The 23,174-nt window shown below is 39.7% G+C and overlaps 1 protein-coding gene across 3 annotated transcripts in view; it reads left to right on the top strand.

Moving 5' to 3' along the window:
• Positions 1 to 19,526: 19,526 nt before the first annotated feature.
• The window catches only part of cadm1b (cell adhesion molecule 1b), a 163,033-nt gene continuing 159,385 nt past the window's right edge, over positions 19,527 to 23,174 (top strand). For 2 of the 3 annotated variants that reach the window (XM_019874321.1, XM_019874319.1), the window contains exon 1: positions 19,527 to 19,653. In XM_019874321.1, coding sequence (XP_019729880.1) covers positions 19,578 to 19,653 — 76 coding nt within the window. In that variant the 5' untranslated portion in view covers positions 19,527 to 19,577. The remainder of the gene's footprint in view (positions 19,654 to 23,174) is intronic. The other variant, XM_019874320.1, reaches the window with a different exon arrangement.

Raw genomic sequence — 23,174 nt, 5'->3', positions numbered from 1 at the left:
AAAATGGATAGGCAACGCAGTGAAATTTGGACTGATTTCAACTGAATTGATAGTTCAAAGGCAGCGTGTAGACTGTGCAAGGTTAAAATGTCCAATATCAAATTTTAATTTATAATTTGTTGTGTGGTAATCAAAGCTTACTTATGTTGTTTTACTGTAAATATTTAAACACTTATAAATATGCACAATCAGAGATTGGAACTTTTTGTTGACCTTGTTTTGAGATGGGTCTTTGTTTTTGTACTTTGTAATTTATTTTTTTGTAGCACTCCATGTTGTACGCCATGTTGAGTATGTTCAGAAGAATATAAAGCCATATAAATAATAAATATTTGATATACTGTATATTTTTTACATTCGTAATTCATTTTACACATAATTTTACATTATTTTTGGGAGTAAACTAATTTAAGCAACAAAAAAACTGAGGAGCCATTTGGGAGCCGAAAGAGCCGGCTCTTTTTAGTGAGCCGAGCCAAAAGAACCGGCTCTCTAAAAAGAGCCGGAATTCCCATCACTAATATTGTAGAATGTCAAATAAAATGCTAGAGGGGGCTGCACAGATTTCTGACAGAGCTGTTGCACCACCAAGCCCTAGTGGAGCACCAGCCGTGACGTGAACAAGAATCCATAATAATGCATAGTTACTTCTGTGTTCACTACAAAAAGTGAGTATACAGAAATACAAGACTTCTTCTTAAATGAGTTATGAGATGAAACTGTGGCAGGACAAGTTAGTTAGTTAGTTAGTTAGTGCTCCAGCGAAGGTCCGGGGGTCCCGTCCCTGTGCGTTGAGCCGACCAGATGAACCAGGTTTTTCCAGTGCCGGCGGTCTTGTGCCAGCTGTTCTGCATCCTCCACAGCAACTCCTTGTTGTTGGAGGGCGCCCGCAAAGACGGCCAGCTTTTTTTTTGTGCGGGCCTTCCCTCGTGGTCGTCTCCAGCCTGCGGCCTTTGGGTCGAACTGAAGAATGGCTCGTGTCGGATGGTCTGGTGGTAGGCGAAGGACATGGCCGAACCAGCGGGTGCGGCGTTGTGCGACCAAGGAAGATGCTCGGGGCTGGCACGTGCGGGCTCTGAGCTCTTCATTGGACACTCGCTGGGGCCACCTGATGTTCTCGATGGTTCTGAGAGCTCTGCTATCAAAGCCATCGATTCTTTTGGCCAGGGTGTCGTTCAGGGGCCATGTTTCTGAGCCATAGAGCAGGATCGAGAAGTAAAGTGATATTTTATTGAACTGTTCCTTCCTTCTATTTACTGACAGTGCCACGCTGCAGCTTTGTAGTGACAGCCCAAGTATATATTTAAATTATATTCAATTAAGAGAAGCGTAATGAGTGTTTTCTACACTCCTCCATAAACTTCATCTTTACAGATGATGTAGATGATGTCTGTTGTTTGTTGTGCTAAAGGAACAATGGTAACAGATGAGGAGGAAAGAAACTCTTGCCAGGCAGAGTGCATAGGGCTCAGGCAGAACCACCCTCTGACTCACTCGCTCTCTAGCTCGCTCTCTGTCTCATCTGAAAAATTTGCATTTGAAGCCACACCCATTTGTCTCTTTTGAATGACAAACCCGAGCAGGGCATCAAGGCTTTGTGTTAAGTACAAACTACATGATCTATTCCAGCCTTTTAGTGCAGCGTTGTTCCCAATGCCACTTTTATCCCAAAGCCTGTATTTACACACACAAATTCATTATATCACAGTTAAATGCACTGCATTGTGAACTGCCAGTAAAACCAGTGGAGCAGTTAAAGTCAAGACTTCTGTGGTTGAAGAAACTCATACTATATATATAGGGGACGCAACCTTGATGCATGACTGTAATGGCGGTACTCCCTACATCTGTAGGCTGATCATGAGTGCAGGCCTATGAACCAATGTGAGCATTAAATTTGACATCCAAGGTTACTGCTGGCAGCTTTTCGCTCTGCTGTACAGGCTCGTTCATGTGGGGATCCTTCAGAAGAACTGCAGCATTGGTCCGCCTCTGGGCTTTTGATCCAGACAAGAGCAAAGCCAATCTTGTTGTTTTAACAGTGACCCAAAATGTTCGATGTCGGTGGTGCGAAGCATTAAATAGGCTACCTGTCAGACCGCAACAATTGCTTGAAATGTAAATTTTGTGACATCAGTCCTGGAACTTTTCCGATACACCTTGTACCTTAGAAGGCGATAAAATTCCTGGGCCGTGAAGTGTCAAGTGTAGGCTCAGCAGGAACATATTTAAGTAAAAAGTTGAAAGATTTAGCTCAGCGAAATTCATGTATTTTTCTTATGTCGTTTGTTTGTTTTTGTTATTCTGTTTCTTGTCTCGTGCACTGATTTGCTAGCTAACAACCAGTATGCAAAATGGCATTGGCCAATTTGCATGTTGAATCTGGCTCATTCATTTAAGTCATATTTAAGAAGCACAATGACTAGGAAAAGGCAGAAGTATCCCTGAATTATTCACACACACAAATATAGAGCAGACAAACTTAATGTAAGAGTAAAAATGTAATGCTAAAGAATTTGTGGCCACATGCATTATTTTGGGGAAATTTAACTGTAGTTGACTGTCAGTTCATGAAACGCTGACTGGATAGTATGTTAATGTTTTTTTTTTTAAGTTTGCAAGCTGAGCCAATAGGCACTGTGATGTAATTTTCAGTCGACAACACGTGCCAAAAATGGCTACCTTGAGATGGATTAAAAAAAAAGGGGGCGGGGGTCTATTTTGCTGCTTAATTCATATTCCGCAAATGCAATATTAACCCGTAGGAGGGCAAGGAACCCCCCCCCCCCCAAAAAAAAACAACTGGGGAAAAATGAGAAACCTTGAGTAGGGGCCACAGTTGGCAGAACCCTCCTTCCCCCCTCCTCCCTCTCCAGATCAGGGAGGAGGGGGAATGACGGACAAAGGAAACAGCAGTACAAACAGGCAACAAAATGCAAGCGTATATCATGAGTCTTAAATTGGGTTTTAAGTATTTCAACTGAGGTAGCTGCTCTAATTTGCATGGCTAGGGCATTCCAGAGCACTGGAGCCCAAATAGATTTGTGCTTTTGGCCGACAGAGAAGCAATGAGCCAAAATTGAATAAAAGCCAAGACAACCTGTGAGTCGACTGAAAAGACATCAGAGGAAAATCTTCCGTTTGCTGTCCTTCCATCTCATGGCATTTCCCTTTTTTTCTGAATTGTTTCAGAGTGAACATACTGCAGGATGGAAGCTGTGGATTTGGGGCAAAATGTGCAGTGATTTGACCAACGTTGTTTGAGTCATAGGTGCGAAAGGTAAGAGGCAGCTGATGACTCATAAATGCCCTCCAAATATAGTGCACAGTGGTGTTTTATTCCATGTGCAGCAAAGGTGCAGAGCACACGATGTTGTTTGTTCTCAATTTCAGGTCACCTTGTTGGTGTTTTAGATTTAAAAAATAGAGGCTTTTTTTTTTCTTTCCAGTGATGTTATGTCAATGATGCATCGGAATATTGCCCCATGCAAGAGATTCTCACTGCACCACCTCAGTAGCGTAGCATAAGGCATCATGGCCATATGAACGCATTAGTTTCCAGGTCATGGGAGAGACGGGAGCGAATCTAAGATGGGAGAACAGTGTTTCTCATATGCTCATCATAGTTTGACCAAGGAATGTCCTCTTCCTCCTGTTGACTCTCAACATAATCATTCATTGCATATTCCTAACTAATACATCCATTGGGAATACATGTGATAATAGCCGTCTTCCACCTAAATTACAGGCCAAGTTGCCCGAAAAGCCTGTATTCAATTGTCATCAGAGTACCTTTACTGAAATGCAAGGTCATTTGGGGGGCCAGCAAACTCAGTCAAGGGGCCCTCAAAAACCTTTCATTTTCACTATTTTGGTTGACTGGCAACCATGCGCTTGCCATAAAACTGGGTGTAACTTCATTTTCATGCCGGTGCAAGTCTAGTCTACTGTGTATTGAGTTGTGCTCCTCTGGGCGTTCCGGTGAACATTATTGACTTGCTACCAACTCATGCAAGAATTTGGTAACTGAGCTTGGCGTAGAAACAGGCACGTCATCGTTTTTGTGCTGGAGCTGTGGTCTTGTTTAACATACATTTTGTAGACGCTCAACACCTCACTGGGTGTTATTTCCTTGCTGCCTGGTTACAAAAATTAAAGTAGATTTTAGACTCACAAAAAGCAGGTCTAACTCAAGGCATAGGAGGGGAAACGCGATTTTGGTATATTTGATCAAGGAGCAGGCAGACAAATTTGGCATTCCGTGGACGGGCATGTCACTGGATTTCATTCATAAATACAAGTATAACACCAATAAATCCTTCTAAATCATTGTTGAAATAATTAATTAATTAATAATTCTAATCATGATCACCTGAAAAAAAAATGGACACCCCCATTCACTTTTGCGTGGGGGGGGGGGCATGACACACTCTGCCCATATCAGATGCAGGGCCGACAGCATCATCCGCAAGGGGCGAGCTTGCAGTTTATCTGCCAATGTCATGCGCAGACCCCATAGAACGTGTTTGTTTTTCCGCAATGTCAAGCATGGCATACTCAGGCGAGGAATGGGTGGAAAAAGATTACTTCCATCCCACACTGACGCACAAAGGTGCAAACGCAAAGTCTTCCAAAATACCAAAACAAAGAAAACTCCACTCACGCACACAGACTGCGCTTTGCACTAGACTTGCACGAACGAAAATAGGGCCCATGGTCTTAAATTATTGAGTCGTTAAAGTCTGATTTGATGCTAATGATCCAACGAATGAATCGTCAAAACATGTATTCAATTGACAAGAACATTCATCAACGTTAAATATAGTTTGCAATTTTGACCACTGACATGATGACAAGTATCACACGTGCAGCTCTCCACTGCATCCCCCCCGACGACTGATACTCATAGCAGTGCCGCCGCTAGTAGCAAGAGCGTCTGGCTGTTTCTGTTGCCGCTGTCGGTTATTCACACACACACACACACACACACACACACACACACACACACACACACACACACACACACACACACGCGGTGTAACTGCAACAAAAAGGTTGAAAGCTTCATTTTCCGCACAACTGCACCAACAAGTTTATTTTGCAGCTGTCTTCTTGAATCAAGTCTGCGGATGTGCAGTAAGATAGTGGAATACTGTAGCCCATTACATAAGATGGGAGGGGGAGAGCAGTCAAAATGCACATAACGTGTGAATTTAGATTCAGATAATTCAAAGAATTGACATTGGGGCCTTTTGGAAATATTGGCTATGTAGGAAATTTCACGTGCTTGCCTTCTGGTCATCTCTGGACTGGCCCTGCCTGTATCATTTAGCTTTGAATGCGTGTTGTCACATAGTGGAGCCATTGTTGTGAATTTCCTACGTGCTACAGGAAATAGGAAGTATACACACACATACACTGGGCATCTTTGTGGAGCCTCGATATCAATCTGTGTAGGCACACATCTGGAGTCCGACTAACCTCATGCACAACCACACACACTTTTGCTCTGCTATATGCATATTATATTATTATTATTATATAATGGCGTCCACTCATGCACCAGTAGACATGCACAGGCCATTCTACAAAGATTTACCTGTGTTCGTAAAGTGTCATTGCAATGACTGAGCCACCTGATGATACAATAATGTAACTTGTTAGTTTTGAGAGAAACAAATAATTAAAAAAAAACATTTTCATGGTGAAATAGATTTGTTTAATGTTTTCTTGTACAGTCGTGTGAAGATTTTTTTTATTGCAAGACTGAGGTTTTCTTCATTATTGAAAAAAAAATTCATCTGGAAAAAATATATTTATTGTTATAACTTTTATGTCATAATTGTTACAATATGTTCATTTGTCTTTTCAAAACGCATTAACGTTATTATTTATTTATTTATGGGGTGAACCTCAAAACTTGGAAGAACCAAAAATCCATTCTCTGATTGCAGTGTATTTGATGCCGTTTTTACTTTAATAGTTGTAGCAGTAGAATAGTTTTTATTTTACATTTTTCAAGGATGCTCCACACTTGAACGTAGTCTGAAAAGTTTTGTTTCAAAACTGTTTTTTGTACATTTCCATTGATCACATAAAATGAGTTTTATTATTACATGTATTATTATGCACGGTATTACTGCGTGGAATTACAATGTTTTGGTATCTGCTGCCACCACGTGTTAAATGGAATACCACGACTAGGTGCGGATGACGTGCAATGTGCAAGTTCTGACACGAAGGGGCGTTGTAACCACATTAAACGGAGTGATGGAGTCCCCGCCCCCAACAGCGGGGCTTTTAAAACTTTTTTTTTTCCCCAGGCCGAGTGGCCGACTACTTAAAAATATACTGAGCGCTCCACGTACCCCCATATTGACTAGTATTAAAATAGTAGACCAAAGTGTGCATCAAAAACAAGGTACTGGCAATAGAAAGCATTTGATATTATTGTAAGCCATTGCATTGTGCAGTAGAAGCACCATGTTTTGCGGCTGCAAAAACATATTGCCAAGAAGTACTTGCATGTGTAGGTTTTTTTTCCTTCAGCATTTAAATCATTTTAATTATGAGTGGATTGTTCAAACATGGACTGTGAGAGAGTACAGGTACCACCCTGTTAGTGACATATTCCAATTTACCGCAAAGTGTTAATGATGTAAATATTTAACAAAACTTAGTGTTTATAAGACCTTATGTGTCCCTTATTCCAAGTTGTTTTTCTTTTTTGAATAAGCAGTTCATATGATGGTGGATGAATGGAATAACACAATAATAGTGACATAAGAATTATAGAGTAGAGCAGAATGTGTGTTCAGTGTTTAGAATCTTAAAACAAATATTCAAGAATTTAAAAAATCAGCAAGTTTACTAGTCACACAAACACGTTTAGATGAGAAATTTTTAATTTTTAAGGGCAAATGGGCCACCATTTATGGCCGTGCAAATGGTACTTAAGATGAACCGTATTCGCGAATGGGCAACATTGCGCATGTGGGGCAAAAAAAAAGGATGTTCTTTAGGTTTTTGGGCCCCATTTTTCAACTGTTCACCCCTGATGGTGGCCATAGACCTTAAAAACTGAAAATATCTTTACCCCACACTCTATTACTGGTCTCTGTATTTATGCATGTATAATACCTCTCAATTGCCATGTAGTTTGTTTGAATGTCAATCAATACTTTATACTTCATATAACTTCAGTTTGTTTCCAAGAAATAAAAAAAAAAAAAAAAAAAAACTCTGATAATGGCCACATTTGTTATTGCTTCAGTTGATCTGAAGAATGCGGGCGGGTGCCCCCGGAAGTTGTTTTTCTTTTCTTGTGATGGCCTTTGAATTAGTTAACAAGTTTGCACATTGCCAAAACCATATCGCTTGTCATGACATCAGAAGCTGAGGCAGTTAAACGTCCAGTCCAGCCAAATATGTTCCGTGTGTGAACCAAACAACCTGGAAAAAAAAAAATCTAAAATGATGTGTGCATTTTGACATTGTCTGGATTGTATTGTCTTGGGTGTTGTGAGCCTTTCTTATGGCAAACGATACAAGACAGTGGTGTCCTTCTGCTCTAATATTACATACGTGACACACTGTAAAATGCCCCCCCCCCAATCTCTCAATTTTTGACAAGAGAAGTAGCAGGATTGCAGAAATGTGTATGCCCGGTAATTAATTAAACTGTCTTGACGGCTGGGCTGTCTCCACGCGCTCACCTGGCCCATTAACTTTCAATCCAATAGTATGAATTCGTCACACCGTTCCTCGACAGTTAAAACAATCGCGACTTTGCAATTCATTATTGTGACAATTATTGAAAATTGATTACTCCCATTAAACCATTAAATTGCCTTTTTTTTCGATGGGGGGGGGGAGACGACAAATGTTGGAAAAAAATCAACCGAGACGACTTTCACAGCTACATTTTTGCGAGTTAAAATGAGACCTCATCAATTTAGTCGCCCTTTATGTCAGTGGTGCGTTGCAACGTCACGTTAGCTTAACATAATTAAACCTCCCGCCCAAAAAGACACATAATGTTAGTTTCAAACTGCATTGCATGACATGTATAGAGGAGAGGTCCTCAAGAGGTGGACTGCGGTATACTGTGGACCACCCAAACCCTAAAGTCCACTAGTTTGATGCTAACATAAAATGGGACATCATACAGTTAGGCTAATGAATAGCTTTCATGTGGCTATGTTAAGCCTTAAGCAGATATTTGAACACAAACACGTGCAGACAGGTAATATAACAAATAACAATGCTCACAGTCAAAGGCGTATATTCTTTATCATCTGTGAAACATGATTCATATTACAGCAGATTACTAAATCACTTAAAGGGGAAGCAAACCCGATTGTTTTTTTTTTTTTGTGACAACAATGTTTTATGCACCTCCACTCGTCTGCATATGCCATTCTGATTTCAAACCGAATTCCAGTGAAGTTGGGATGTTGTGTTAGATATAAATAAAAACAGACTAGAGTTATTTGCAAGTCACGTTCAACCTATATTTAATTGAATATGCTACAAAGACAAGATATTTAATGTTCAAACTGATCAGCTTAATTGTTTTGAACAAATAATCATTTACCGAGCATTTTATGGCTGCAACCAGTGTGTTACATCACCTTCTCTTTGAACAACATTCAGTACATGTTTGGGAACTGAGGAAACTAATTGTTAGATCTTTGTGGGTGGAATTCTTTCCTGTTCTTGCTTGATGTACAGATTCAGCCTGCGTAACAGGCCGGCGTCTCTTTTTTTGTGCATCATAATGTGCCACACACTGCCTGTCTGCTACCCACAAAACAGCCATTGTAAATAATTACAAATAACTGACAATCCAAATGATTTGGCTTTACTAGACTGTGAGTACTTTTCAGAGTTTGTACTTTTTATGGCAAGGGAGGGGGGGATAATGTAAGCACACAGTATAACCTGTAATTGTCTCGCTGGTTCGCAGCTCACACACACACACACACACACACACACACACACACACACACACACACACACACACACACACACACACACACACACACACACACTTGTAGATGTGACTGGCAGCGCTATGCCGGCTTCTTGTTCATAAATTCTGTGATTAATACACACTGTTTATAATCTGTGAAAGCATCCTGGCGTGAAGGATGAGGATTATATATTTTTTTTCATCTCACAAACTAATTGAAAAGGGCCGGCGTGGTGCTGCTATCGCTTGCGTCCTCAGCTGAGTTATTGCCAGGCTGAGACTGACAGGGGGAAAGGGGAGCAGAAAAAAAAAGGCAGATTTAATGAACAAGCGTGTGACTGTTGAATAGGCAGGTGCTGGACTGGACTGGGCATCTGCTCATGTTATAATAAAGATATCTGATTTTAGTCGACATTCATGCGCCACGTAACACCTGCAGCTTGTTGCGACTCTTGTTCAGTCTGATTTGGGCACTAATGACACATGAGAGGTATTCAGCTAACAACAGGTTTATAATTGCGGATGTAGTGGTAATGAGGCAATGGGAGAGGTTTGGTCCAATTATAATGTTTTTTTTAGTTTATGCGGCAAATTGAAATGTCAACTTAGTTTAAATGGAAAAGTGCAACATGAATTATCCGTTTTCGAATGCGCTGATGCTCACGAGGGTCGCGGGCATGCTGGAGCCTTTCCCAGCTGTCTTCGGGCAGTAGGTGGGGGACACACCTACTGCTCAGATGCCAGCCAATCACATCGACCAACAACCATTCGAGCTCACAATCACACCAAGGGACAATTTGGAGTGTTCAATCAACCTACCGTGTGTGTTTTTGGAATGTGGGTGGAAACCGGAGCACCCGGAGAAAACCCAGGCAGGCACGGGTAGAACATGCAAACTCCACACAGGATGGACGGGACCTTGAATTGAACCCCGGACCTCTGTGCTGTGAGGTGGATGTGCTAACCAGGTTTTCCACCATGCCATCGCAATATGAAATAATTTATTAAATTATCCATTTCTTGATTACATTTAAATTTAAGCAGAAATGTAGTCATCATCAATATATCATTATATTATTATTCATCATTTCGTCAGTTTTTTTTTTTATTATTTGAACCTCACATAACTCACATTTCATTTTGTTAAGGCCAAAATTAAATACAAAGCCAACTGCTATTGTAGTATATTCAATTATGGAATTGTATAAATCACATCTGAATCATAAATATGTAATGTTCATATTTATTTTACAAATATCGACAAATGCAAATCTGAACTTCTATTAGAAAATACAATATGAATAAAGTATGTTAAATTGTACCTCAAAATGTAAATTGATCCAGAAATCCAGTTACAAAAATATAGATTGAAAATCATTTTGAAAAAATTATGAATTATATTTCACCGTTTAATAAACCATCTGACATAAAACTACCTATTTAATTGGCTTCATATTTTATTGTGGCACACTTCTTTGCTTAAGTATGTTACATGAAGGAAAAAATACAAATCAGACAAAATTAATGCAAAGTAAAAACAAATACGCATCACACACAAACACAGGCGAGATTTTTACTGTCATATCGGTAGACACCTTGATTGATCTATCTATCCATCTATCTATTGCTCTCTCTTGTTCTTGCTATTTCTCTCGCACCCTCTCTCCCTCTAATCTATCTAATCTCTCAAATCTATCTATGTACTGCATAAACGTATGTGTCCATGTTTACATATGTATATGCTGCATATATAGATTTAGATATCTATGTGCTGTAGGCAAGCAAGTTATGCGCTGTGTCTCTGTATCTATGTGCGAAATTCAGTCAGTCGTGGTATTCTGATCGGGCTGACTGTTGTTTATTCCTGCTGACCTGATCAACCTTACTCGGGCAACATACCAGGCCAGTGCACACAGAATGTGTTTATTTTATAATTAAGGTCACTGTGGAAACAAAAGCAATCTTTCATTTTCACACACTGTTGTGTTGCTAAATAATTCAGTCAGCAAATTGGTGGATGAAATCATGCCTATGTAAGCGGCACTGGCCCATTTGTAAGCTTTGTGTAATTTGTTCCAACAGTTTTAGATCAGTGTTTTCCTACATGATATGAAAAAAACATAGCAACATAAATGTTGACGTTAACTCCCCATCCTGATCAAAAATTCGGTTTAACCGAACTTTGCGGTGTATGAACGTGACCGATTTAAATTTTTTTTGTGAGCCAAACTCAGAATCAAAAGGATTGCATTCATTTTAAAATGACACAATCAAACGTCGGCTCCATTGAGACGTCATTAGCATTGCTGTTGCATCTCATCATTATTTTATTGTGAGGTGCTATAAACTACTCATAAAAATAAAGGGAACACCTAAACAGCGCAAGTGTTCCCTCTTATATATATATATATATATATATATATATATGGAAGTATGGAAGTTTTAGGACTTTTTCCCAGATACGACCAGACATTGGAGCCTCCTGACGGGTGCCTTTCATCTGGATTTTAGGAGATGAAAGCTTAGTTTATGCACACACTTTTTATCCCTCTAATTAATATGCAAATGTTTCTGTTCCATAGGGAATTTAATGCTATTTCGAGGAATAGGAAGAAATGTCCTCATACACGACGACTGAATAGACACTCAGCTGTCAGTGAGACGTCAGAAAATTGCTAATATATGCCTGGTAATGCAGGGCCAGGCCATTTCAGTTCTTTTTCACCATTCTGGGTATTGTCTTATTTTTAGAAAAGCTGGACAAAGTGTTTATGGACACACAACATTAGGTACATCCACACAAACAAAGGAGTTGTAAACCACTGCATATGTTGTGTTTTTTTTTTTTTTTGTGTTAAAAGTTAAACTAAATGGTAATCTATGTTCCAACAGTTTTAGATCAGTGTTTTCCTACATGATATGAAAAAAACATAGCAACATAAATGTTGACGTTAACTCCCCATCCTGATCAAAAATTCGGTTTAACCGAACTTTGCGGTGTATGAACGTGACCGATTTAAATTTTTTTTGTGAGCCAAACTCAGAATCAAAAGGATTGCATTCATTTTAAAATGACACAATCAAACGTCGGCTCCATTGAGACGTCATTAGCATTGCTGTTGCATCTCATCATTATTTTATTGTGAGGTGCTATCTCAACTCAACTCAACTCAACTGTATTTATATAGCACTTTCAAACAGCCATCGCTGTATACAAAGTACTGTACATGGAGCAACTAACATATACAACCTATCATAAAAAAGTCATCTACAACTAACCAGTAAAGACCGATCCGCAGTTGAGAGTTTGTTTGGGGTTGATTAAAAATACTTTGCCCCCTTCCTGAAGATTTCAGTTCTTAAAACCAATTTTAATATCATATACATATAAGAAATGTCCTCATACACGACGACTGAATAGACACTCAGCTGTCAGTGAGACGTCAGAAAATTGCTAATATATGCCTGGTAATGCAGGGCCAGGCCATTTCAGTTCTTTTTCACCATTCTGGGTATTGTCTTATTTTTAGAAAAGCTGGACAAAGTGTTTATGGACACACAACATTAGGTACATCCACACAAACAAAGGAGTTGTAAACCACTGCATATGTTGTGTTTTTTTTTTTTTTTGTGTTAAAAGTTAAACTAAATGGTAATCTAGTAACCTGGGTATTGCAGGTGAAATGCTACTGTGATGTGTATTGCGTAGACATGGCTGGCACCACTTTATTTAGATTCAGACTCAATCTGCCTCATCGATGCGGTTTATACCAGTGTGGCTGCAGCTGGGCTACCATATGGTAATAAAAATACCTTTTGTGAGAATTTTGACTGTTTGGGTCTCTCTTACATAGGACACAGAATTTGCTGTATTTTTAGTAGGAGTGAAATAAGCAAAATGTCATTTTAAAGGAAGGCAGTATAGTGGTACCTCTACTTTTGAAATTAATTGGTTCTGGAAGAAATTTCTTAATGACCAATTTTGTAAGTAGAGATGTGTTTTCCATGTAAATGCCCTAATCAGTTCCAAGCCCCCCTAAAATTCAGACATAAATGTTTCCCAAAGCATAACAATGCATCAAAATACATAGCAAATACATGTTACAATAGTGCACAATAAATGAGAGTTGTGCATAATGTAAAAAAAACGAAGAATAAAGAATAAAAATGATGGTCATTTAACTTTTCACTGCATCCTCGTCGTTTTTTTTGCCCATTTAGTTCATGTTCTCTCTCAGAAGTGGTTTTTGCCTGCCGTTTTGTCAAGAACTGATCCAAGGATGTTTACTTTTGTCGGCTTTTAACAATCCTTCAAAAATGTCCAAGGCAAACATCAGTATAGTGAGCGATCGCCCGACTGGTGAACACTTTTTCTGGGTGATTCACATTTGCGTAAAACTATCCGAACGCCTCATGATGAGGACCCTGCATAGATGCATATCTATCTTCCGACACATAGACACAAACGGTAGAGGTCCCTCTTAGCCAATGGGATGCCAGGATGATGCTCGGTAATAGCCAATGGCAGAGCAGCTAGAAGTATGCTGCGTTCAGTAAACTCGAAGCTGCGAATAGCAGCCCATACTGGATTTTTACCTTTCGTATCTTGAATTTTCTTTTGGAACAAGAGGCAATATTTTCCTGTTAAGGCGTTTCATAACTTGAACATTTCGTATGAAGAGACATACGTAAGTAGAGGGTCAACTGTAATCACTACATCCCAGTGCATTAAGCATTCCTTAGATCAGATTCTTTCATATCATTTTTTTTTTCTCCATGAAAAGTTTCTGGGGGTCGCTGGGAGTTTTTGGGGAGGAGCTACTGCCTTAAAATCAATTTAATAATGCTGCAAATGTTATGATGCTCATATACTGTAAAAGCCGGGTTCTATTTATGATATCAGTCAATTGCAGCAAGGTGTGGATATAGGGTTGCAGGTGTATCAAGCAGGATTGATGAAGATTTGACATTTAATAATACTAATCAACAACAAATTGTAATCAGAGATGAATTCCTTGAATGTGTGCCTAAACAATTCCAGCGTACATTTTATGATACTGAAGGCAAATTAACCACGTTTCAAGAGGACTGGTGATGTTGATTAGGAGGTGATCTTGACTTTATTTTTTAAAGTGGTGAATATGAGACGGAGATCTACTGACTTATCATAGTTTATAAAATTAGACGGACCACTTGAAGCAAATACATGTTGGGGGCAACAAGTCGATAACAGTCCAGATAAGCACCAAATGGCATGAAGAGACCTGAAAGTGGAAGTCCTAAAATGTAGTGCGCAGTAGATGGACTACAGCAATAGTTTTTATTATGCACACAGTTTACAGCCACTGACTTGCCTGACTGACAAGTGTGTAGGAGACTCATAATAAAATAAAATCGTCAAAATGTTCGAAAAACAAAATGCAAGCCTTTGTTGTCACAAATATGCAACTCGTTAAGCAGAGGGTTCTCCCACACACAGTCAGCAGGTACCACACCTGCTGCCGGTGAACGTGTTTCGCACCTCAAAGGCATCAAGAATTGATGACCTATGGCGTTATTTTTGGAATATCATTTCCTGGAATCATTCACCAATGTGGTTGAGATGGGATATTGTGAGAAGGAGGGCAGTCTATAAAAGCTGCTTCACCATAAAATGAAGGAAAAATATTTTTGTGACGCTTTTGGCACATTATTTATTTCGACCAATGAACGTAGAGCACATGTACATGACATACGGTGGCAGAGAAACTTTAAGGCAGTGAAATTCATTTCATGCACGGTTAATCTTTTGCGCACACTGGCCACACAAAACAGACGCATGGACTGGGTCATTTGAAGATTAACTAGATTTTGTTTTTAATGTATATACAATACCTGTATGTAAAATACATAATTTAAAAAAAAGGAAAATATATTGTCATTTTGAAATTTTTATTTTAACAAAAAAATATACAAATGGGCGTATTTTACAAATATTTATTCACAATAAATCAGACATTGTGTTTTTTTTTTTTTTTTTGTAAATGCCTGGGCCCGAAAAAAGGTTTAATCTTTGATTTCATTCCATACAGTATGGTTTTGTTTTTTAAATGAGGGATTACTACTACTACTACTATGACTACTACTACTAATTATGAGTATTATTATTCCTTGAGAGAGAAGTAGATTTGTTTTACAAGTTTCCCTCCACCCTGGCAGCCCCACAGAAAAATTTCTGGCTACACTCCTGGCTTAAATGGATTATTTGGTTTTTTTTTTGTATGAATGGGCACCGATGCATTCAGGAGGAGCACAGAAATTGAAGTATTGACCAATATCAACATTGGTATCAATACTATCAATATTGGGATCGATCTCCCCACCACTCATGCTCATCTTTTGCTCTTTAGCAGGCTACTTAGCCACCCTGGGTCCCATAATGCATCCACTCACTCAAACATAGAATGTGTGAAAGCATCTGTGGCGGGCCATTACCACTGAGGAGCCAGATGAAAACACTTCAGTCATCTGATCCATTCCTATCCATTATTTATCCTGCTGGCTCCAGGAACCCTATTCCTATTCTCTATTCTCTTCTATTTTGTAACAGGAATTTTGTGTGTGTGTTTATATCTATCTATCTATCTATCTATCTATATATCTATATATTATATATATATATGTCTATTTGTATATCTATCTAGATAGATAGATATAAGGATATAACACAATTACATTGTGCCTATTACTTACAATACAACAAAATACATCCTGATTTATATAGCGCTTTCACAACAGCTGCAGCTGTAACAAAGCGCCTACAAAACAGTTAACATAAAGTAAAATAATAAACACAACACATAACAAAAAACACAGACAGTCGTGCAATCCTAACCACTTTTCCCCTCATACGATTTGTTGTTTATAGCAGTTTGAGTCAAAGTGTCCTATTACTTGACCTATTACTTGCAACTTCTGTCAAAAAATAAACCGCAGTTAAGATCGTGTTTGGCTGATTGACTGATTGATTGAAAGAACGTGGCTCACAGAGCAACAGTTATGCAACACATTCGGTGGCCTTATTTGATGTCGTCGGCTGCAAGAATGATTCGTGGCCACCCTGTTACCTTGCCTAAAAAACATCACTTACTGTCATTTAAAAAAAAATGTTCATCTAATATGAAAAAAACAAGTAGAACTGAGGTGTATTTTTTCCCTCCACCATTTTATCAATAGCCGATTTTGCATTTTTCTTTTTGTTATCATGAACTTCAAGCCAATACATGCTAGCTATAACAAGTAACATTATTTTTTTCTTCTTCTCAGTTTGAGCCCTATGTAAGGAAATGTAGCAGAATAGTAAAACTCTCACTTCTCATTCTACGCAGCCAAATATTTAACCATGTGATATTTATATCTCTTTTGTTTCTCTCCATAGTTTTATTGCCCACAAGTATTTAAAAAAAAAAACAAATCATTTTGATCATGTATATTCACTTTTCGTGATCGTCCACACATGGGCTTACTGCAGTAAACAACGAAAATCCTTTTGTTCGTCAATCTCCGGCGAGTGACGTCATTTACAGAACGCCGAGTCGCCCGTCAGCCATTGTAAGGCATTTTTCATTGTCGAGTTAACTGTTCTTTGCCATTGTTTTACCGGGTTATTCGGTTAAATGCCTCGGCGCTGTGTGCACTGTTCACATTCAGGCAAACAGTTGTTTCAGTGGCCAAAAGAAAAGAACAGGGCACATATATATGGACCAGAAATTTGGAACTGTACAGTTTTGTTCTCGCAAAGCCAATGCATTCTTTGTTACAAGCACTTAGAAGATCTCTGTTTCTCAACCGGATTTGCAAAAAAAAAAGTAGGCATGCTAATCAATGAATAACTGTCTGTTGTTTATGAAAACATTTGATTCAAACTACTATACGTGTTGATGGATGTAATCCTGTACGAAAACACTCAAAACTATATGAGTGCATGGATGGAATCCTCTGTCATGGTTTGCAACTAAAAACGGTGCCGATATATTGTGCAGTGTGTCCGACAATGCAACACAACTACCTTAGCAATGACAATGTCGGACACCAACCCACGATGACGTGTGCTCTCGGTGCTAGCGGGATTACATGGACTGAGTAGGTCATCCCATCGTGCGCAATTTACAGCACGGCACAGCATTGAATTTCAAACGTTAATGCTAGGCTAATAACTGCATCCGACATAGTTTAACGGTTCTTCTAATCCCGATGGGTCTCGTCTCCAATCTATGTCCGGCCGTTCAGGCACATTTTCCGCTTCCTGAGCATCTGGCTCGTGTACGTGTTTGGTCCAACATACATCTTGTCAACAACGTCCTTTTCCTCCCAACTCTTCAAACACCAGGATCCCCCAGATAAGTTTGAAACATCACTTTCTGAATCAATTTCTGACTGGCTTTGTATACTTTCAGTAGAGAACCCCGCAATTGTTTTTTTGTGACGTCACACTTCCGGGTTTATCACTCGCCAGGATCTCACTTCGGGAAAATGATTACTTTGTCAAATTCACAAAATAGAAATATTTTTTTCACGCTTTATTTAATGTCTTTTGTTTAATTATTTGTGACATAAAAATATTTCGTTTGGGATTTTCTCAAATTAATTCACAACTGATCTTTCAGAACAGGAGTTGAATCAGTCCTTCACTTTTACCTGAACGGTTACTCTTTTTACCATTTTTTTTCTAGACTTCTACTCAAACATAAAGTGTGAGTACTTTTGCAACTTTTGGCCGTGTGCGTGCGTGTCATGTTGAAAACACCTTGTGGAGACATTGAGTGTCTGAGTGGCAGGCAGAACCGGCAACTGGCAAGGTGTCACAGATAATAACATCTAAAATAAATTTGATGTGCGCAATTCAATCTGTATGAAGAGAGAGAGCAAGAGGGAAGAGAGCGAGCGAGCGAGCAGTGAACTTGTAAATACTATCTGCTCATCCATGGAATGAGGACTGACACGACGGGCCTGCCGAATAGATTGCGCAATTAGCGGCCTTTTGTGGCGTTTGGATGGGTTGAGATCGTCACGCTCCCCAAACATTTCCAATTGCCAGTGTGCTAACTTTTATGAAAAGAAGACACATTGTGTTAATTATTCTTTGAGTTTGTTGCAAACCTACATACATGAATATCCGCTGCGATCCTGGCCTCTGCTTTATGGTAGAATTACAGCAATGAGGTACATTTCTGAAATGCAATACTCCAGTAAAGGACAGGAGGCAGTCTGTAGTAACATTAAACAAGATTGGGGCCATGCAAACGTCATAATTTCTTTCTTTCCATATTTCCATGTTCACATTTCACTTCTTGCTTCACTTTGTCTTTCACTATATAGCCACCAGTCACTTTATTCGGAACACGTCTGCAATGTAATGACACTCAATGCAAATATTTTTGATACCCATGCTCACTTTTGAGTGACACTGTCATGGCGGTTTTGCTATGACAATAGCACATTCATTATTGTGCTTGTGGAGGCCCACTGAATCATATTCAGAGATGTTTCAAAGACCTTTGCTAATTTGGGTTGCATAGGAGAATTATCTGTCAGTATTAAATGCATATATGTACAGTATCTATGTAGCCTATATAATGTAGGTACAGTATATATGCATGTATATATCCATACAGGTAATATATGTACTGTTTATCTGTGTGTGTGTGTGTGTGCATATGTGTGTGTGTGTGTGTGTGTGTGTGTGTGTGTGTGTGCTGCAAGACTGCCTTGACTTGCATAATTATAAAAATGAACTTTGTATGGGCAGCTTTTTCAGTCCAAAAGTGTGTATTGTATACATTTACATTTTGAGGGCAACAATTTTACATCCATCCATGATCTGAGCCACTTATGCTCACCAAGGTCATGGATGTGCTGGAGCCTCTCCCAGCTGTCTTCAGGGAGTAGGCGGAGTATACCCTGAACTGGTTGCCAGCCAATCGCAGGGCACACATAGACAAACAACCATTCGCGCTCACGATCACACCGAAGGACAATTTAAATTGCCCAATCAACCTCACATGCATGTTTTTGGTGTGTGGGAGGAAAACAGGGTACGTGGAGAAACCCCACGCTGGCATCGGTAAAAAATGCAAACTCCACGCAGGAAGGCCCAGAATCAAACGTCGGACCTCTCTCACTGTGAGGCAGATGTGCTAAGCAGTCGACTACTGTGCTGCTCCAAAAGTGTTACTGTCAATCCGATTAGATTCCATCGGTCTCACATGGATGCACAAGACTTTACAAAATTAAAATAAATGTAAGAAGTATACAATGTGATGTGAACTTTCTGGGATATTCCAATAGTAACAAATAAACATTATGTGGTGGATCACATCGACCCATGAAGAAATTTGCTTTTCATACAATATATAGTGTTGAAAAGTGAGCAATGCATGCAGAGTCCTGCTTGCCATTTGCAACATAATGCAGAATACTTGATGATAGCACACTCAACGTTTGATCCCTCCTCTGCCCGTCTCCTCCTCTCTCTCCTCCCTCTCTTCTCCTAGTGGGTGCACATTTCCATCCCATGGCCCTCTCTAGGTGATCCAACGCCGCCACTCTCCAGCAGGTGTCCAACATGGCGAGCACGGCAAGCGGATCTCTCGCTCTCTCCCTCTCTCTTGTCGCGATTTCAATGGCCTTCTTCCACAAAGGTAAGTCATAATGCATTTGTAACTGCACGACACAGTCTCTTCAAAAAAGGGTGTTTGGGCGAGCTTTGGAAGAGCGCAAAGGGGGGGATGTTGGGAGAAGTTGTTCGCGCGCAGCGATGGCGCACGAGAGTCCTCTGTCATTTTTGCGTCTTTCTTGTTTGCACCCTTCCACGCCGTGATTGGAGTCCACGACGGAGGAATTGCGGTTGTCACTATTCGTACTGCATCCCGGCGGTCAATTCGGCGTTGGTTTTATGTGTGTTGTCAGTCGTTACGACGCGATATTGTGTCACATAAATGTGGGGAAAGTAGCGCACAATTGTCGGTGCAGCAAGAAAGTAGCGCAGTTTGAATCAAGTTGAACGTCCTGGAATATCCAGGAACACTACTGTCTTTAACTGTGCACGCAGGCAGGAAAACACGCATTGCAGCTGTGTTTCCACTCGCCGTGTCCTCCACAAACTGTGTGTGTTTAACGGACATGTCTGTGCACGAATGCATGAATCGGTGTGTGCACTTTGGCTGTTTGGTCGTTTCCCTGCAACAGAGTTGCATGCGTCTAAGTGTATCTGTGTGTGTGAGATATCCCTGCTGACACTGGTGCCGCATGTGTTGCGGGTAAAATGTCAGCGTGCTGCTGGGTTCGATCCGACACAGCGGTGTGTTTGGTGTTGTTGTTGTTGTTGTTGCTGCTGTTTTCACTTCCTTGCTTGTGCAAATGTGGCAAGCATGTACATTTTAAAATGGAATGGTATGTATGTGTGTGTGTGTGTGGGGGGGGGGCTTCTTTGGCTGGAAAAGGTGCGGTGAACGCATCAACAGGTTCGCACGGGCGCGGGTAAAACGTGTGCATGTGTGTTAAAATGTGCACGCGATCAAACACAATACAGTATGCTCTCTTTTTGTTGTTGTTGTTGTTTTTTTTGTTAAAACGGCAATATCATGGCATGCCTCAAAGCAATATCTATGACATCCCAACGCTTGCCCAAATGAAGCACCGGGGGCGTTTTTAGTAAGTCATCCCTAGTTCAGAAACTGTTATTGACACACATCAAGATGTAAAGGCTGAGCATATTTTGAAAATGTTGCTCATCTAAACAGCAGCACCCAAACAAGTAAACAAGTCTCTGACAAATTCAAATTCATTATGAGCTCATGTTCTGTACCAATACGGTCTTTCTTGCTGTTCTTTGATGCAATTGTTCACACACGGACATTCAAGAGTTAATTGCTGAGCCCGTTTGAACTCATTTGCTTACCAAAACAGTAGCACTGAAGCCCAAGCAGTGTTGACTTCCGCATGTAATATTAAAAATAGTCTAACCTTACACGGATCTTTGACTATTTCAGCGGAGTCTGAAACACGAGGCATCGCCCAGAAGAATAAATGTCTCATTTGTCCTGTCATGAAAAGAAATGTTATTACCTGTCATCATCTCTTTTCATGAATTCCATTGTTCACGTAATACTCTTTTGCTAACCAAAACCAGTCTCTCGGGTGAATTATAGTGTGTTATATGCACAGTATTAAATATAATCTTAATTTATATGAGTGTGGCGTCTTTTGCGACTGTTTGCATAACTGAAGACTCTAATTTTCTCTGATCTCTTAGATCCCTTTGCGAACACTTTTAAAATTCAGTTAACATCTCAGTCTTTCATCTTAATGCTGAACAATTTTTCATTCTTCAGTCGGGAATAAAACCCACATAAAAATTATTTTGTGTTTAGTCCAGTCTTTCCAAAGACCCGGCTACATATAGTTACTCGCTAGTTAAGGTAAATTAACGCCTTCTCCAAATAGACCCCTAAAATAAAACTGCTAATAACAGACATTATGTCTGATGCATTTTTGTCTGCGTTCATATTTACGTACTCGTCCAGCCCTGCTCACTTCTTACTTAATTTCTCCACTGTCACTTGATGACATTGATTGTCACTTGACTAATGGTTTGCGGTTCAGTTCTGCGGTTCTAGGTTAAAATCTCACCCATTTGCAGTTGAACACATTTTTTGTTGTTGTTGTCATTGTTGTTGGACACAGCACCGTTCCTTATGACATATCCTGCAAACAAAGCCGTCGTCGCCGATGTCTCACTGCGATTGTTTTCCTTCAGCTGGCTGCGTGTAAAGCTTGTATTTCACAGTTGTTGATTGTATTATGCATTGAATTGAGGTGGAACCGCATTCGGCATTTTCTTACCCTCCGCTCCCCATGTTGGCGTTAATTTAATGAACCTCATATTGTCAAAGGGAATAATGTATTGTGTATGCGTCGTGTCGCACAGTAGGTGGACTCATATTGCATTCAGCGCCAGCTGGATGCAGACAAAAAAAACGACAGCCTTCAAGCCAGAGGTAACTAAAATGCTCACACTATGTACTCTATATACAGAAGTCGGTGCATATCGTCAACTCACTTTACAAGCAGCAGTTTGGCACATACTGTTGTCTACAATTTTTCTCAAAAATACCCTTCAGGCTGTTTATGGCCACGACTGGTTCAATTTCACACACAACAATTGCACATAGAGTATTTAAAACGGCCACACCTTTGCCTTAATCAAGTCCATTTAGCTTAATGCTAACAAAAAATGCAAAACATCATAGACATGCTAAGAAATAGCATGCCGTGGTGTTATAACCTTCTAGCAATGCAAAGCAATTCAAGCAAAAGCCTTGACAGATAATATAAGTAGGCTCGTCTGATCTGAAAATTTTTTTGGAGCATTTGGCTGAATAATATCCAAAAAATTAATTTCAAACATATAATGAATAATCTAACTTGTTTTTGTCCCTTAACACTCCCATTAATAAATATATTAATTACAGGCAGAACATTTGATTACAGTATTTTGTCCTACAACATGGGTCACCAACGTGGTGTCAGGGTGCATCACATTAGCCTGTAAGAACAACAAAAAAAGCCATTTTGGCAGATTTTTTTAAAAGCTAAAATCGGCCAGCCAATTTATCAGTGAGGCCGTCCAATCTATTAATCTTCCTGTGTGTCTCCATCGGTATTGCACTGCCCCCAGGTGGTTCTGTTGCACACACTAGAAGGAGCAGCACAGTGTCCATTGAATTGAAGCGAAACGAATGCAGCATAAACTGTTTCAATCTTTACATTTTATTAATTGCCATCAATGTCTTTTTTCTACAAAGTACAATATACTAGAATGTTTTTTTTTTCTGGAAAAAAATAACGTTTTATTTTGTCCTTTTTCTTCAAGGCACCGTTGTAAGTCCAGAGAAAGGAAAAAAAAGTCATGTTAGTGTACATTTTGCATGTTGTTTTAGAGCTATCTACTTTTGTGCTCAAAAATGTATGTGGAAAAAAAAAAATCTACTGAATTACAGTCAAGTTATTTGTACCGTCGTTCTTCCCACCACTGCTTTAAACTGATGTTGACACTGGATTATGGGCGACCCATACGGGCACAAGAGTGCTTAATACCAGATTACAATTGCTAATCATGGGCTCATCATGAGTCGACACGACACATCTTCCCCCCGGGAGG

The sequence above is a fragment of the Hippocampus comes genome, unplaced genomic scaffold (assembly GCF_001891065.2).
Source record: "Hippocampus comes isolate QL1 unplaced genomic scaffold, H_comes_QL1_v1.1 scaffold125, whole genome shotgun sequence".
Taxonomy (NCBI): domain Eukaryota; kingdom Metazoa; phylum Chordata; class Actinopteri; order Syngnathiformes; family Syngnathidae; genus Hippocampus; species Hippocampus comes.
The sequence above is the reverse complement of the archived record's forward strand: the minus strand, read 5'-3'. Positions and strand labels throughout refer to the sequence as shown.